Below are 17,562 nucleotides of genomic sequence, written 5' to 3'. Positions count from 1 at the left end.
GGTAGGTGTTGAAGATTACACTCTTATGTTATCACTGCATAGAAGATGGATCCTGTCAGCAGTTTACCCGATGAGGTTCTATGTCACATATTGTCCTTCCTTCCCACAAAGGAGACTGCTTTGACTTCGGTTCTCCCCAAGAGATGGCGCTATCTATCCATTTGCATTTGTCCCTGAACATTTTATTACCAATGCTTAAAACTCTCGTGTTCTAGACTCAGTTGATACTCTTTGTTCTCAGTTTGAGAAGCTTCTTTCTTTCTGGTTGCCCTGAGCTCGATGGTAAGACCTTTTCAAATCCGAGCCTCAAGACCCTTACAAATCAACCCCATACATAGTAATTGCATTTGTTGAACTATTTTCCATGTTTGAATGAGATGCAGATTTACGGTGAAGAGGAGTGTCCTACAGACTTCAAAGTCCGTAAACACTTCGATTTATCATGGAGACGCTGATCCACCACAACAAGTTATCAAAGTTGCAATGCCAACGAGTAAGGGTGCACAGTAAAGTCTATGAGGATGAAAACGTATCATGTGGTTCACAAGGTTTAGAATATACCCAAACCAAACGTAGCCAATACATGACACCAGATATGTCAATTTTAGTACCAATGTCTAGATTTACACTTTTTCTAGAGCTAGACTAAGCCATATTTCTGCATAAATTTGAATAATTAAGGTTAAGACTTTACCAAGACAAACTGAACCAGTAGGTTTCTCTATCGGGCCAGCAGCAGAAGGGTGTGCATGGTCAACAGATCCACTCTAACAGGTAAACTGAACATCTAGAGTAAAACGCAGTCGACGACATACATGCATCTTCCAGCATAGAGTTGGCAGCAGCTGAACAATCACAAAGATACAGTTGGTTTCATATTCAACGTAAATATACATCTGACATAGGTTGACTCAAAAGAAAATAATGCCTCCAGAGAATTGAATTGTTTCCCTTTAAAATGTTGGTAGAATGTATCCGTACATTCCTGACTATCAAACCTTGTCAAAATGCTGTATCTACTTCTGATGCCATCATTCCTGTAAAGATCAAAAGACAGAAAGCAAACTAAATCCTTATCTCCCCATCCAGAGTATATTTTTGGTGAGAAATTAATTACTCTTTTATACTATGAGAAACCAGATGGAAACCACAATCTAGCAAAAGAAAGATCTACAACGTCATTAAGAGAATTTGATTTCCCTTAGACTGTACCTATTTTACCTCGTGGTTCGCATCTCCAGTACGTGCTGAATGAAGGAGCTATTCTGTCAATCTGAAGAACATAAGAAATGCTTTAATATATTAGTCCATAGTACTTAACAATCTGTCCACAGAAATCTGCATCTGAGATTTTCAATCAAGCACCTCGTGGGTAACATAAGCCTCGTGGGAACTCCCAAAGCAGCTCTTTCAATGGGCATCTCCCAGAAGCTAAAATCAACTCCTGATACAGAGCGCAGACGCAATGTCTTAGACATTTCAGTGGCTAAAAATAACCTCTTTGATTACAACCAAATATACCCCACCCACGATTCTAAATCCCTACCTTCAGAAAAAAAACATCTCGCCAACTTCTAATGAGTCAAGACAAAGACCAATGTTACCTTTTAAAATAAGTTTGATGTTGTTACTGTAAGAACGGCGGCGACTGTTTTATGTAATGAATCTACTTCATCCTTCAAAAGATCTGAGTCAAATAAGAAAGCGTCCTGGTTGCACCACGAACACACACCTGTTTCAGCCAAAAAATACAAATAAACCGGTTAAAACGATAACTCGCCTCACTTTTATGGAAGTGGACAAGGGAAGACAGACCAATGTTACCTTTTAATCAGTTTGTTTGATGGTGTTAATGTAAGAATGCCGGCGCCGTTTTTGTTTTGAATTTACTTCATCCTTGAGTCAATAAATCATCGTCTTGGTTGGAAAACACGAACACAGACCTGTTTCACCCAAAAGAAAGAAAGAAACCCACTATTTAATATCCCCATATTATCCCTCCATCATCTGCCTGATAGAAGCTAAGAAGACGAGGATAGAAAAAGATCAATTGGGGTGACATATGGATGGGGAATTGAAACGAATGCATTGAGTGATTGTGAGTAAAGAGTCTGACTCGCCTGACTTGACGATTGAGCTTCTTCTCTCTACCAAAAGATTGAAGTAGTTCCTTACAAGTAACAATAACAGCACCAGGATCACTTGTCATGTCAGAATTGGAACTGTAAGGAAGCCTATCACTGAAAAAGAAAGACAACCACTAATGTAAATACATATAAGTATTATGACATTAAGGTAATTAAGTGTTCATGAAAAATCATACCTGGACAGAAGCAGTCTCTTGTCATTGGCATTTTAAAGCTTCGACTAACAACATGATAGAAGCTAAGAAGACGAGGATATATAAAGATAAATTTTTGGGCTCAAAGTGCTAGATCTCTAGAGACGCATCATGATAGCTCAACTAAGATACACCGGCTTTATCTTCAGAGACACCTCCTTTAGATTTTGTATGACAGCGATGACATCCTGGAAAAAAAGAAAAAAAAACATATGTGTTGTTGGGTCAATGAATTAGTTGTGTGTTTTCAACCAAACCACACATCACTGTCCTGACAACATACTTACCAGATTAGTCCCCTCTCAGTGCCAAACCTTCATGCTTTCGTACGTCCTTGAAAAAATATAATTCATCGTCCTGTTTGGAACACACAGCCACAGACACAAACCTGTTTCGTCGATTCACCACCCAAAATGAAAGAAACGTGAAACCCATTAGTTAATTAAGATCCCCATATAATACAAGAATAAAACTCTTATTTTCAAAAGCAAAATCGATTTCAATAGGGTTTAGAAGGATACCTCTGACTTGTTTTGGCTCTCTCACTCGTCACCTTGTAATGCCTTTGATTTTTTTATGAGTCAGTTTGATGTTTTACCTTTTCGGTTCTGAATCTTCTTCTTTCTACAAACCCATAGCAAATCTCCGATCTGCACAATATAGAGAATTAGAAGAAGCTTCCTTAATATATATTTTTTTAAGTCTGAATTGTCACAAGTTCACAACCAGCCTTAGTGAAAACAAAATGTAAGATTATACTGGAACATGTTTTTTTTTAAAACCTTACACTTAGCTTCAAGCTTTTCAAGCAAACCGCGAAACGAAACATAAACCTGAGATTCTTGTTACACTGTTGATAAAAAAAACAAGAATCAAATAAAACACAACGTACCTGCTTCTTGACTCCATTTTGTCTCTCTTCACAGGCCATGTTCTTCGAGTATCTGAAATTGCAATATGATTTTTAAGTTAACAAATATGAAACTTGCTGACTTAAAAGATTGGCAAATTGAAGCCGACCGTGGAAGGAAGACGTATTAATTCAAAGACACCTACAACTAGAAGAGTCATTTTGATGTTGTTACCTTTTTGGTTCTGAATCTTCATCATTATTCAAACCCATAGCATATCTCCAATCTGCACAAAAATAGAGAATTAGACAAAGCTTCGTTAACTATGATGTTTTAAGTCTGAACTAAAAGAACAACCTAAATAAAAAGCAAATTTGAGGAATCAGACAAGGAAAGAGAAAGACCTATATATACCTTAGACTTAGCTTCAAGCTTTTCAAACACATTCAATTTATAAATTAACAAATAAAACAGAATCTGCAATTTAAAGAACTTTCTGACTTAAAGAATGGCAAAGTGTAGTGGACGAGGAAGGAAGATGTGTTGAGTCAAAGACACCTATATAACTAGAAGAATCAGTTTGATGTTGTTACCTTCTTGGTTCTAAATTTTTTCTTCATTCTTCAAACCCATAGCATATCTCCGATCTGCACAAAAAATAGAGAATTAGAAGAAGCTTCCTCAATCAATTTTTTTAAGTGGTTAGTGAATAGTGGTACATTTTTTTCATACCTTATACTTAGCTTCAAGCTTTTTAAGCAAATCTGCAAAACGAAACATAAACCTGAGATTATTGTTACACTGTTGGTTAAAAAACAAGAAACAAATAAAACACAATGTACCTGCTTCTGGACTCCATTTACCCAAGTAAAATCAAGGATATTGCTTTGAATTCTGGTTCCTTGTCGCTGAGTTCCACTTCAGTAGTACCTTATTGTTCAACAAAAAAAAAAAGGACAAAATAAAGAAAAGCAGAGGATTTTGACATAACTTACAGTGAAGAGGATTTTACCGTCATTTGGGTCAACGATTCAGCATCATCCCTAATAATATCTCCAATTCCATCATCTAGAGAAGCACAAGCAGGAAAAACAGAAATCTCAGTCTCACATATGGATGGGGAACTGAAACAAATGTATTGAGTGATTGTGAGTAATGAGTCTGACTTGACGATTGAGCTCTTCTCTCTACCAAAAGAAGTAAGTAGTTCCTTACAAGTCATAACACCAGGATCACTTGTCATATCAGAATTGGAACTAGCAGGAAGCTATCACGAAAAAGAAAGACAACCAACAGCGTAAAAACATATAAGTATTAGATAATAAGGTAATTAAATGTTCTAAACTTCATACCTGGGCAGAAGCATTCCCTTGTCATTGGCATTTTAAAGCTTCGACTAACAACATGATAGAAGCTAAGAAGACGAGGATAGATAAAAGATCAATTGGGCTCAAAGTGCTAGACCTCCAGAGACGCATCATGACAGCTCAACCAAACCACAGATCACCGTCCTGACAACAACATACTTACAAGAGAAGTCCCCTCCCACTCAGTGATAAACCTTGATGCTTTTGTACGTCCTTGAAAAAATATGATTCATCGTCCTGGTTTGGAACACACAGCTACAGACACAAACCTGTATCGCCGTTTCACCATGCAAAAGAAAGAAAGGAACAAACACATTAGTTAATTAAGATCCCCATATAATACAAGAAAGAAACTCTTATTTCAAAGCAAAACATCGATACCACCTCTGTAATTATAATAGCCGAACTATTTAATATTCCCATATAATACAAAAGTGAAACTCTAATTTTAAAAGCAAAAACATTCACACGAAAATCAAATCGATTCATAGGTTTAGAAGAAAACGAGAAGATACCTCTGACTTGTTCAGGCCTGTTTACTCTCTCGTCACATGTGGTAACACTGTTATCGGTCCTAAAATTGACAAATACTTCAAGAGCCGCACGAATCTGCAAGAAAAATCCTAACTTCAGATAAATCCAAAATAGAAATATGGTATGGTCAAGAAAAAAAATTTGAACTAAAGTTCCGAGTATACCACATACCATCCAACAGCTCCGAGAAGAGCATCATCTGATTGCTTTGCCATGAACATTCTTCTTCCTTCAAATCATCGTCTTGGTTGGAAAACACGAACACACACCTGTTTCAGCCTAAAGAAAGAAAGAAAGCCACTATTTAATATCCCCATATTATCCCTCCATCATCTGCCTGATTATAATCGTCGTCATCTTCATCGAAGTCTTGATTCTACAAAACAAACATTTAAGAAGAACAAAGTTTTAAACAAACTTGAGAAGAAGAATCACAATGTTACAATTAATATGGACAATAAGTGGAACCTGATAATAATCTCTGTAATCAGATTCTTCTCCCTCTGATTCTTCAACTTCTTCATCATCTTCTCCTTCTTCTTTCCCTTCTTTTCCTTCAGCCTAACCAAACATAACTCAAAAACGTTACAGTGAAGAGCTAAAAAAAAAACAATTTTACTGCAAAATGTTATTTTCATACCTTACACTTAGCTTCAAGCTTTTCAAACACATCCACTTTATGAAAACCTGCAAAACGAAACGTAAACCTGAGATTCTAGTTATACTGTTGATAGAAAGAAAAACAAGAAACAAAGAAAACACAAAGTACCTGCTTCATGCACCATTTAGCTCTCTTAAGAGGTCGTGCTCTTCGAGTATCTGAAATTACATTACAGTTTATAAAATTGACAAATAAAGTAGAATCCGTGATTTAAAGCAACTTATTGACTTAAAGATTGGGAAATCGAAGTGGACGAGAACGGAAGATGTATTGAGTCAAAGACACCTATAACAAGAAGAATCAGTTTGATGTTTTACCTTTTTGGTTCTGAATCTTCTTCAATCTTCAAAGCCATGGCATATCTCCAATCTGCACAAAAATAGAGAATTAGAAGAAGCTTCCTTAATATATTTTCTTTTAAGTCTGAATTATAACAATCAGCCTTAGTGAATAGTGGAACATGTTTTTTCATACCTTATACTTAGCTTCAAGCTTTTTAAGCAAACCTGCAAAACGAAACCTAAACCTGAGATTATTGTTACACGGTTGAATAAAAAAACAAAAGAAGAAGAAATAAATAAAACACAATGTACCTGCTTCTGGACACCATTTAGCTCAGTAAAATCAAGGGTTTTGCTTTGAATTATGGTGCCTTGTCGCCGAGTTTCCACTTGAGTGGTACCTTGTTGTTCAACCAAAAAAAAAAAAAACAAAAAGGATCATTGGCTGAGGGAGATAGAAAAAATTGAAACAGAACAAAATAGAGAAAAGATGAGGATTTTGACATGACTTACAGTGAAGAGGATTTTAACATCATTAGGGTCCACGATTCAGCATCATCCCTAATAATATCTCCATCATCTACAGAAGCAAAAGCAGGAAAAAAAAAAGAAATCTCAGTCTCACATATATATGGATGGGGAATTGAAACGAATGTATTGAGTGATTGTGAGTAATGAGTCTGGCTTGCCTGACTTGACGATTGAGCTTCATCACTCTACCAAAAGATTGAAGTAGTACCTTACAAGTCACAACATCAGGATCACTTGTCATGTCAGAACTGGAACTAGGAGGAAGCCTATCACTGAAAAAGAAAGACAACCAATAATGTAAAAAACATATAATTAAGTATTAGACAATAAGCTAACTAAGTGTTCTAAAAACTTCATACCTGGGCAGAAGCAGTCTCTTTGTCATTGGCATTTTAAAGCTTCGACTACCAACATGAAGAGAAGCTAAGAAGATGAGGATAGATAAAGATCAATTGGGCTCAAAGTGCTAGACCTCCAAAGACGCATCATGACACAAACCTGTATCGTCGTTTCACCAGGCAAAAGAAAGAATGGAACAAACCCATTAGTTAATTAAGATCCTCATATAATACAAGAACGAATTACTCTTATTTCAAAAGCAAAACATCGACACCACCTCTGTAATTATAATAGCAGAATAAAAAAAATCAAAATCGATTCAAACTATAAAAAGAAAAACAACGCCGAGAAGACAAAGACCATTCTATTACCTTATGTTTTGTAATCGATCAGTCTGAGTCACCGAACACGCACGCCGGCGACCGTGTTTGTTCTGAGTCGAATCAAATCATCGTCAGTCCTCGTCCACGAACACACAACACCTGTTTCAGTTTCACCCCAAAAAGAAACAACCCTAAATATTTCCAAAAACAAAAAATAAACATTCACACGAAAATTGAAATTGAAACACGAAACGATACCTCCTCTGACTTGTTCTTCAGGTCTGCTTGCTCTCTCTCTCTCTCTCTCTCTCTCGCCGCCGTTAGGATCGAACACTCTCTCTCTCTCTCTCTCTCTCTCTCTCTCTCTCTCGCACTCTGACTCTCGCACTCTCTGTGAACTTTAGTTTGATTTCTTCAGGAGACTGGGCTCGGAGAGAGTATTTATAAACTGCCAAATAGATAAAAATTGGAAAATTAGGAGTAAGAAAAAGGAAATTAAGATTGTGTAAGTTTTTTTCTTTTCTACGATTGGAACTTTCTGGATTACTATTAATGTTTCTGTTTTCTTAAAACGATGCGTTTTGTCTTTTGATGTAAAGAATAATAAAAAAAGGCAATTCGTTTGGGGATTAGTGGGCCTTTAAGCCGTGGGCTTTCCTTTTATAATATGCTAAGTTTTTTTTATCTTTATGTTACTAGACGATAAAGTTAAGAAGTGAAAGACTCTTGACCGTTCAGAGACTTCGAAATCGGGATAGGATGAAGAGAAGATTCTGTTTTATTTTTGTAGGTATCCTTGATGATTCATCCACTTTGATCTTTGTCTTGATAAGTGAAGATGATGAAACTCTACAAGAAGTCATTAAGTTGCAATGACGGAATCATGGTGCGTGAGTCTCTCTACAACAAATTGATTGCGCAATGATATCTACTATGAACAAAACTTTCTCATTGTTTTTCAGAAACTGACTTTGGTTCAGTTTAAGTTTAAGTCGACCAAACTAATTTTCTTCTTACTCTTCTTCTTCTTCTTATGACAATGCCAAGTTTGCGAAAAGACGTTTATTAGTCTCGGGAGTCGTGACAATGTAACATTACGAAAAAAGAAAGGCAAACACGTAACAGAGTATCAATGAGAAAAGGCAAGAGAGAATTAAAAGCAGACTTTGACCAAAACTATGAGCTGCGTTTACTCCCACAAATATTTAAAAAGTGCAGTCCACTTCCCTTACAAGTGACCGCGCACTAGTAATTGAACATCGCAAGTCCATAACTTATTGTAGAAGTTCATCATCTTCCAGACAAGTTCAATCCTTTTAGGGTCTTTGCATAGTGTAGGAATACCCTCGTGAGCATATATCTCCATCTCCTTCAAACACCGAAAAACATCCAAGAAACGCATGATCATCTCTAGTTCTCTAATTGTTCCTCCAAACTCATAAATCTGTAACTTCTTTACTGGACAAGATGTGAGCGGACGGACTTTGTCCTCCCGAGAAATACAGTCACAGACATACCCGCATTTATCTGTCACATAGTGTAAGAGACCCTGAAAGCATCGTAAATGAGACAATAAGGTTGTCGTAAGTGTGAACTGCTTCTTTAACAGATGTTTTGTCCATGTAGTTTCATGGATTGTAGTTCTACCTCAATGATTAGAGTTTCTAAATGTGGGCAATTCCTTAAAAGAACTGGCATTGCTTGCCATCCCCGATTCATGTCACTCCAAATACTTAACAATTTGAGGTTGTTGAACACTGGCATTGCTTCACAGCACCTAGAAAGCACCTGCAAACGAGAAAAAACAACTCTTAGAAATCACGCAAATGGAATAATTGATTTCTTAATATCATCCCGTCCAGCCAGAAATATACGCTACACAGAGTAAGATGACCTCAAGGGCATCAGGAGACAAGTACAGTTCTTGAACATTTCTTAGACCAGTGATGAGCTTCCACGCATTGCTAAGACCAGGGAAAACATCATCCACAAACAACATTTCGTTATTGAGTGCTCTTACTTGCTCGATTTGAGCTTGAGTTAATAAAAGGTTGATTTGAGCCTCGACTAAGTTTTCAAAGTTAACTTGTGGATAGTCCTCCGCAAGAAAATCACAGTAATAAAAGTAAACAAGACTAGGAGCGTCAAATGAAAGACTCTTCAGACTAACTAGGCTACCACAACCATGGAGATCAATAAACAGCTCCTTGAGGGTCGGGCTAGACACAGTCACATTGGACTCCCTCCACCGCGTATTAGTCATGTCTAACTCCTCAAGCGCAGGGCAAGCAGGAAGAAGAATTTGAAACAGACCAATACATAACCCGCAGGAGTCAAGAACAAGAGTTTTAAGCATCGGTAAGCATATATCCTTCTCCCACCAATAAAGATCAAATTCACTTCCTAATCTCAGCTCAACCAGTGTCCTACTGACACCCACTTCGTGAGGCAGCCAATATAAATCTCTGAAATCAATGAAAAGATCAAGGTCCGATACGCCACGCTTCAGCACATTACATAACCAACGATCCACACGATCTGAGTCAACACCAGTTTTACACTTGAGAGAGAATTTGACTATGGGAGAATCACTCTGCAAAGCCAATACTCTATCCACAAAATCCATGAAGCTCTGCGGATTTCGGACTCTTTCCGGCTTACCCTCTTCTTGATGAAGGAAGACAGAGTCGTCAAACTCGAGATGAGGGACAAAAGCAAACAGATTGCGCCACCTCTGGGAGAGAACCGATGTCAAAGCAGCCTCCTTTGTGGTAAGGAAGGACAATATATGACAAAGGAGATCATCTGGTAGACTTCAGAAGAGATTCATCCTCTGAACTACACAAATCTCAAAGCTATCAAAACATCAACTCATACATAAACAGAGAAGCGATTGATCGTAAATAGGTTAGGAATCCACAGAAAGCAAAATGATCTTAAAATACCTTCAATGGAGAATAGTTATCTTCGGCACCCACCTTGTACAGATGCAAAGTCTTAAACCGAAATCGAAGGCCGATGATCTCGAGAGAGAAGAGCCAACATATGAAGATCCAAGTTACGAGGAGGAAAGAATCTGATTCTACAAGCCGCTTCGTTTCATTGTATTTTTGAACCGGGATTTTAAAATTAAATAAACAAAAACCGAACCGAACCAAATTGGGAAACATTTAATCATAAATCTATTCTCCATAGCTTGGACTACCGCTGCCGCAGCTTGGTCTTGCTCAGTCATCTCCCGATCCCTGGATGTCTCAGCTTGCTCTGAGTTGGTTGCACGCCGAGCCTGTATTGCTGATGCTAGCATCGGGTTCTGCTCGAGAATGATTTCAAACAGAACATCATAGTCCCGCTTCTTCTATGTGATATTATATTTGGGAGCTGGCACCTGGCACGTGTGAAGCTGGGTGAAGCAGATAAGAAGGGACTAGTCACGTTGGAAGAGTGAGCTGTATGGAGCTGGAAATGTCGGTTGCGGTTGAAGAATGTCAATGTGACGACAGTTAAATAAATGTTAACGCTGTTAACGGCACTAGTAGTATAAGAGCATTGTTTAGCTCATCTTTATGCTTATGAATTATCTGGGTTTGTAAGACATTTCTTTTGGAAACTCTCTTCCTCATCGTTTAGCCGGTTTCTCTCTGTGAGATTCTTGCTGGTGAAATGATGTTTCTGCGTTTTATTTGAACGTTGTATCGTTTATCATTTCTGTCTTAGTTAAATTTGTTGAGTTATTAATTTCGTTAACACTGATATCAGAACTAAGCGAGTCCTCGAGCGGTGGAAACGAGATCTCAACTCACTCGAGCTGAAGAGGTGTTGGAAATGGGTGGATCGGTGGTTCCAGTGATGGAAACTACACTGGGTTCCCAGATCGCTCAGGTACTTGATCGAACTTCAGCTTTAGAAGTTGCGATTATTGAACAAAACAAAAATATTGCTGAACAAAACAAAAAAATTGATGCAAACATTGCCGATATGTTTGAAATGATGAAGATGAGGTCTGGATAACAACCTTCATTTGGTGGGAAGCAAATCTGTGATGGTGGAGCACTGGTAGTATCGACAACACCGGAGCGCGTGGTGGAGAGTTCTGATCATAACAGAGGAGAGGGATCAGGATATCAAAGCAGAGGTGACGGATCAGGTTATCAGAATCATCAGATTCACTATTCGGGGCTAACAAGAGTTGGAAATGTCGACTTTCCCCGATTCAATGGAGAACGCCTGTCGGAGTGGTTTTTCAAGGTGGAGGACTTTTTCTCTTTGGATTTCACCCCTGGTGATTTCAAGGTTAAGATGGCGGCCATGCATTTTGACAGTCATGCGGCGGCTTGGCATCAGTCTTTGGTTCAGACGCCGTTGGGAAGGAATGTTTTGCGTGATTGGCCATCTTATAAATTGTTGTTGCAGGAACGATTTGAGGATGTGTTGCGAAGCTTAAACAGCTGCAGGAAATGAATGCTATTGTTGATTACCATCAACGGTTTGAGTTGATACAAAACAGAGTGACTCTCTCTGAGGATTACCTGATGAGAGCTTATCTAGCTGGCCTTAGATTGGACACACAGATGCATATTCGCATGTTTCAACCCCAAACAGTTCGTCAATGCTTAGTATTGGGAAGGCTGTATGTGAAGGCTCATCCGGTGCAGAAAGGGAATTCAGGAGGGTGGACGTCATCTAAATCAAACTTTGCTAGTCCCATGGTGAAAAAAAGGTAGCTGAGAAGGAGAAGCAGGTAGCTCAATCTTCTGAGAGTGACACCAGTTTTGTAGCACCAAAGAACAGGAGATTCTTATCCCAAGAAGAAATGAGTGAACGATGTGCCAAGGGGCTATGTTACATATGTGATGAGAAATACACCCCTGATCACTACTTGAAGCATAAGAAGTCACAGGTTTATATGATAGAAGTGGATGAGGAACCAGGAGAGTGGGAGAATCCGGAAGTTCAGGTTACTGGTGATGAAGACAATGATACACCAAGGGTCTCAATCAGTATTGTTTCAGGGGTCACTGAATATCGTACTCTGAAAGTGAGAGGGATACATGGTAAGAAGGTATTGTTAATCCTCTTAGACACATGATCCACCCATAATTTTATGGATCCACGAACTGCTAAGTCGTTAGGAGTTGCAGTGCAGTCAGCAGGGTTTACCAATGTAACAATGGCAGATGGAAGTAAGCTGGGAGTTCAGGGCAGGGTGACATAGTTTGACTGGACATTCCAAGGCACTCCTTTCAAGGACGATTTCATGTTAATCCCTTTATGAGGTTGTGACATGGTGTTAGGAGTTCAATGGTTGGCACCATTGGGTGATTTGACTTGGAACCTGCAGAAGTTAGAAATGGGGTTCTGGTGGAAAAAATAAAGAATATTGCTTCATGGGATCAAGCAGGGAGCAGTGAGAACAATGAAAGCGACCAAGTTTAACAAGGTGCAAGAAGAGTCGGCTCAAATCTCCATGATCTGTGCCAATGAAGTGTTAGAACCGGACGGAATGATGTTATTCACTGCGGAAACTAGTCTTGAAGATAATGTTAATAACGCATCTGTATTGCAACTTAAGAAAAGCTTTTCTGACATCTTTGAGGAGCCAACAGCTTTACCACCTTTTAGGAAGGATCATAACCACAAGATTGTGCTCAAAGAAGGAGCAGATCTTGTGAATCAAAGGCCCTATCGTTATGCAGTTTATCAGAAAGATGAAATCGATAAGATTGTTCAGGAGTTGTTGAAGGCAGGGACCATACGTGTCAGCTCAAGTCCATTTTCTTCTCTGGTGGTGTTAGTAAAGAAGAAAGACGGAACGTGGCGCCTTTGTGTTGATTACAGAAGACTAAATGGGTTGACCATAACGAATAGATTCCCTATTCCACTCATTGAGGATCTTATGGACGAGTTGGGAGGTTATGTGGTATTTTCGAAGATTGACTTGCGTGCAAGTTATCATCAAGTTCGAATGGAACCTGAGGATATCCACAAAACGGCATTCAAGACTCACAACAGACACTTTGAATACCTAGTTATGCCTTTCGGCTTAACCAATGCACCAGCGACATTTCAAGGGCTAATGAATTCGGTGTTCAAGGAGTTCTTACGTAAGTTCGTCCTAATCTTCTTTGATGACATACTGGTATACAGTCTGAATATGGAGGATCATGTCAAACATTTACAGCAAGTGTTTCACACTATGCGTTTGAACCAACTGTATGCCAAGGAGGGTAAGTGCGCTTTTGCAACAGCTAAAGTTGAGTATTTGGGGCATTTTATTGCTGCTGGTGGAGTGTCTACGGACCCTGCCAAGGTCAACGCTGTTACAGAGTGGCCCGTACCGGTGAATTTGAAGCAACTGAGAGGATTCTTGGGTCTAGCAGGTTACTACAGGCGTTTTGTCAAAATTTGGCAGGATCGCTCGACCTTTGACTCTGCTCACTTAAAAAGATTTGTTTGTGTGGTCATCTGAGGCTTTGGAGGCTTTCAACCATCTTAACATGGCATTGAGTCAGGCTCCTGTTCTTGCCTTACCACGGTTTGACAAGCCTTTCTTGGTGGAAACAGATGCAAGTACGAAAGGGATTGGGGCAATGCTTATGCAAGAGGGACATCCTTTAGCTTTCATTAGTCGCCACTTAAAAGGTAAACAGTTAAATCTGTCTATCTACAAGAAGGAAATGTTGGCGGTGGTTTTTGCGATTCAGAAGTGGCGTCACTACCTACTCCCCAACCATTTTATCATAAAGACAGATCAACGAAGCCTCAAGTATCTCTTGGAGAAACGCTTGAACACACCAATCCAGCAACAATGGCTCCCAAAATTATTGGAGTTTGACTACGAGATCCAATACCGACAAGGTAAAGATAATGTGGCAGCTGATGCTTTGTCAAGAGTCGAAGGAGCAGAGGTCCTACATATGGCTATGTCCGTGTTAGAATGTGATTTGCTGAAAGACATTCAGGCTCATTATGAAACCGATGCGGAGTTAAAACATCTCATTGCAGAGCTCTCTTCAAATCCAAATGCCAAGAAGCATTACTCATGGGTGCAGTTTGTATTGCGGAGGAAAAATAAAATCGTAGTCCCTAATGATTCTCAACTCAGGAACTCTATTCTCCAATGGATGCATTGTTCGGGTTCTGGAGGACATTCTGGCAGAGACGCAACGTATCAAAAGGTGAAAGGTTTGTTCTATTGGCGTGGAATGATTGTGGATATTCAAACCTATATTCGAAGTTGTGTGGTATGTCAATGGTGCAAATATGAGATTGCGGCTTACCCTGGTTTGCTCCAACCTCTAGATATTCCAGAAGCAATCTGGACTGATTTGTCAATGGACTTTATAGACGGTCTTCTGGAATCTGTAGGTAAAACAATCATATTCGTGGTGGTTGACAGGTTAACAAAGGCAGCTCACTTCATGGCTCTCTCCCATCCTTACACTGCTATGTTTGTGGCACAAGTGTTCCTTGAAACCGTGTACAAGCTTCATGGATGTCCTCGCTCGATTGTAAGTGACCGAGACACAGTGTTTCTCAGTGCATTTTGGCGGGAACTGTTTGCAATGCAAGGCGTTGATTTGCATTTCTCCAGCGCCTATCATCCTCAGAGTGATGGCCAAACTGAAGTGGTGAATCGTTGTTTGGAGACTTATCTCCGGTGTATGTGCAGTGATCGCCCTCATTTATGGAGTCAATGGTTGCCTTTAGCTGAATTTTGGTATAATACCAATTTCCACACTGCAACGCAATTGAGTCCGTTTGAGGCAGTGTTGGACAAGCTCCTCCTCTCCACTTACCTTACCTGCCTGGAGAATCTAAAGTGGCGGTAGTAGCAAGGAGTTTGCAAGAACGTGAACAAATGCTCTTAATTCTGAAATTTCATCTTTTAAGGGCTCAACACAGGATGAAACAGATCGCCGATGCTCATCGCACAACGAGGGAGTTTGCTATAGGGAATTTGGTTTTTGTAAAGTTACAGCCTTACCGTCAGGGCTCAGTGGTGGTCCGTTCTAATCAGAAGCTATCCCCCAAGTATTTTGGCCCATACAAGATTGTTGATTGTTGTGGTAAGGTCGCTTAGAGGCTGTTGCTTCCTGCTGGTTCACTTATTCATCCGGTGTTCCACGTTTCTCAACTTAAAGCAGCAGTAGGTAATGTGCTCACTTCGACTCAACTACCTTATGTGGTTGTGGATGTCCTTCTCAAAGAACCAGTGGCTATCTTGGATCGAAAAATGGTTAAGCGACAGGGGCGTGCAGCATCAATGGTACTGGTTCAGTGGACTAACGAGACTGAAGCCAATGCAACTTGGGAGTATCTCTATGACTTGCAGAAGAAGTTTCCTTCTGTTGAACCTTGTGGACAAGGTTCTTCGAACGAGGGAGCTTTGATATAGTATTTGGGAGCTGGCACCTGGCACGTGTGAAGCTGAGTGAAGCACATAAGAAAGGACTAGTCATGTGCGAAGGGTGAGCTGTATAGAGCTGAAAATATCGGTTGCGGTTGAAGAATGTCAACGTGACGACAGTTAAATAAACGTTAATGCTGTTAAGGGCACTAATAGTATAAGAGCATTGTTTAGCTCATCTTTATGCTTATGAATTATCTGGGTTTGTAAGACATTTCTTTTGGGAACTCTCTTCCTCATCGTTTAGCCGATTTCTCTCTGTGAGATTCTTGCTGGTGAGATGACGTTGCTGTGTTTTATTTGAACGTTGTATGGTTTATCATTTCTGTCTTGGTTAAATTTGTTGAGTTATTAATTTCGTTAACACTCTGTCATCTTTTGCGCTTTGAAGAAAAAGACTTTGACTATCGAAATTCTGATTTTGGTATTCCATGGAGTTTCCTAGATTTCTTGGAAAGGGTATTGTCTGTGTCAGGCAGCTCCCGACTAAACAAATTCTCCTTGAAATATCGACAGAGTGTTGTTGACTCGGCTCTTATCAACACTTGGATACGTAATGTGCTAAGTCGTAGTGTTTTGGATCTTCTTCACCTTGACGTAATTGTTAAAAGTGTTTGTTCACTGCCTTTAGAGGTTTTCACTTGCAAGACACTTGTTAAACTGAAACTAGGAAGAGGGTTTGTTATTGCTACGGTTCCTGAGAATGCTTCTCTTCCTTCTCTTAAGACTCTGTTTCTTGATTGTGCCCGGTTCTATAATCATCATGGTTGTTCGTTTGAAGCCCTTCTTTCTGCTTGCCATGTTCTTGAGGAATTAGAAATAGTTGGTAAGCGTTGGGAACATTTGAAATGGTGTCGCACCGTGTCATCCCCTACCCTTCAGAGACTTACCATTGAATGTGAAGTCTTTACAGACTTTTACGGTTTTGTTGGGTCTGCTATCAGGAGCCTTTCTTTTGATACTCCGAGTCTTGTCTACTTAAAGTACTCTGGTTTTGTTTCGGATGAGTATCCAGTTGTTAACCTTGACGCCCTTGTGGAAGCTAAGCTTACTCTTGCTTGGAGAAGATCTCCTAAGTATAGCATTAATCCAAGGAATCTGATCTATGGGCTAAGAAATGTTGAGATCATGGACTTGTCTTCTCTTGAAACCGTGGAGGTACTTTATTCTTTTCTCTTAATACAAAGGATTGATGATGACTAGTTGATTTTTGTTTTGTTTTCAGATTTTTTATTACTACCGTACGTGAAGCAATCCCAGTGTTTGAAAACCTGTCTCGTTTATCTATTGCAACTGTGGTCGGATCGTGTTGGAAACTTGTGCCATTTACTGCTTAAAAGATCTCCGAATCTAGAGACTCTTTCCATCAAGGTATGAATGTATTAAACTTTGTTTTTTTGGACAACTCAAAATAAGTTTTCTATATCTCTCTATATTCTTCCATATTGTTTCAGGTCCCCTTGCACAATGATCTGAATCGACAAGGAATAGGACCCGTTTGCGAGTGCTTGTGTGGGTATAATTTTCTGTTGTCATGTCCTGTGAAAGTCCTAGAGATAACCAAATTCCGAGGAACTAAAGGAGAGTTGGAGCAAATGAAACATCTCATGGAGAAATTGCCATGTCTTGAGCTTGTCAAAGTTCTTGCTTGGGCAACAAACGAAGAAGCAAAGTTGCAACTCGCCATGGATCTGCTAACGCTTCTAAGACCTTGCAAGATCCAGCTCAAGTTTTTTTCTAGCTAAATTGATTAACTAATGCATGAAGTGTAACTTTGGCCCCTCTCTCTAGTTCCTTGAGTTTCTTTGAACCTCAATTTGTTGGTTTATACTCTTGGTCTACAATTTACCTTGGGATCCTAGACTTACTCATAAGTTTTGGAGGTAAATATACTCTATTCTCTTCTTTTTTGTTTAAGTTAATT

At 39.4% G+C, this 17,562-nt stretch overlaps 2 protein-coding genes and 1 pseudogene across 54 annotated transcripts; 1 reads left to right on the top strand and 2 right to left on the bottom strand.

The window, feature by feature from the left end:
• Positions 1-45: 45 nt before the first annotated feature.
• LOC147942904 (putative F-box/LRR-repeat protein At5g15620) lies at positions 46-17,383 on the top strand (annotated as a pseudogene).
• Positions 517-7,749, bottom strand: LOC104792174 (uncharacterized). 50 transcript variants are annotated; one of them, XM_087453593.1, is made up of 31 exons: positions 7,487-7,684; positions 7,277-7,387; positions 6,926-7,064; positions 6,725-6,838; positions 6,549-6,615; positions 6,348-6,436; positions 6,229-6,260; positions 6,072-6,123; positions 5,863-5,912; positions 5,734-5,780; positions 5,562-5,654; positions 5,265-5,469; positions 5,075-5,168; positions 4,545-4,828; positions 4,359-4,459; positions 4,205-4,260; positions 4,035-4,122; positions 3,925-3,956; positions 3,786-3,839; positions 3,427-3,478; positions 3,124-3,285; positions 2,940-2,991; positions 2,629-2,698; positions 2,324-2,529; positions 2,121-2,240; positions 1,825-1,943; positions 1,605-1,732; positions 1,366-1,444; positions 1,222-1,273; positions 999-1,037; positions 517-845 (listed from the first exon to the last, which is right to left on the bottom strand). In XM_087453593.1, exons 20-23 carry the CDS (start codon positions 3,462-3,464, stop codon positions 2,633-2,635), a joined length of 318 nt encoding a protein of 105 aa, XP_087309719.1. In that variant the 5' UTR covers positions 3,465-3,478; positions 3,786-3,839; positions 3,925-3,956; positions 4,035-4,122; positions 4,205-4,260; positions 4,359-4,459; positions 4,545-4,828; positions 5,075-5,168; positions 5,265-5,469; positions 5,562-5,654; positions 5,734-5,780; positions 5,863-5,912; positions 6,072-6,123; positions 6,229-6,260; positions 6,348-6,436; positions 6,549-6,615; positions 6,725-6,838; positions 6,926-7,064; positions 7,277-7,387; positions 7,487-7,684; the 3' UTR covers positions 517-845; positions 999-1,037; positions 1,222-1,273; positions 1,366-1,444; positions 1,605-1,732; positions 1,825-1,943; positions 2,121-2,240; positions 2,324-2,529; positions 2,629-2,632. The 50 variants fall into 50 exon arrangements, with proteins under 50 accessions (XP_087309719.1, XP_087309763.1, XP_087309732.1 ...); XM_087453637.1 differs by having other exon boundaries at positions 2,629-2,729; positions 2,863-2,991; positions 3,234-3,285; ... (1 more) ...; positions 4,408-4,459; positions 7,487-7,644; XM_087453596.1 differs by having other exon boundaries at positions 656-845; positions 1,213-1,273.
• Positions 8,276-10,733, bottom strand: LOC104792172 (F-box/LRR-repeat protein At3g58900-like). Of its 4 annotated transcripts, none has more exons than XM_087453588.1 (4): positions 10,174-10,733; positions 9,123-10,083; positions 8,876-9,016; positions 8,276-8,777 (listed from the first exon to the last, which is right to left on the bottom strand). In XM_087453588.1, exons 2-4 carry the CDS (start codon positions 9,852-9,854, stop codon positions 8,457-8,459), a joined length of 1,194 nt encoding a protein of 397 aa, XP_087309714.1. In that variant the 5' UTR covers positions 9,855-10,083; positions 10,174-10,733; the 3' UTR covers positions 8,276-8,456. The 4 variants fall into 4 exon arrangements, with proteins under 4 accessions (XP_087309714.1, XP_087309715.1, XP_087309713.1 ...); XM_087453589.1 differs by having other exon boundaries at positions 9,123-10,061; positions 10,174-10,334; XM_087453587.1 differs by having other exon boundaries at positions 9,123-10,066; positions 10,174-10,332.
• Positions 17,384-17,562: the final 179 nt, after the last annotated feature.

This window comes from Camelina sativa, chromosome 6 (assembly GCF_030686135.1).
Source record: "Camelina sativa cultivar CO46 ecotype springtype chromosome 6, ASM3068613v1".
Classification (NCBI taxonomy): domain Eukaryota; kingdom Viridiplantae; phylum Streptophyta; class Magnoliopsida; order Brassicales; family Brassicaceae; genus Camelina; species Camelina sativa.
This window is presented reverse-complemented; position numbering and strand designations above follow the sequence as displayed.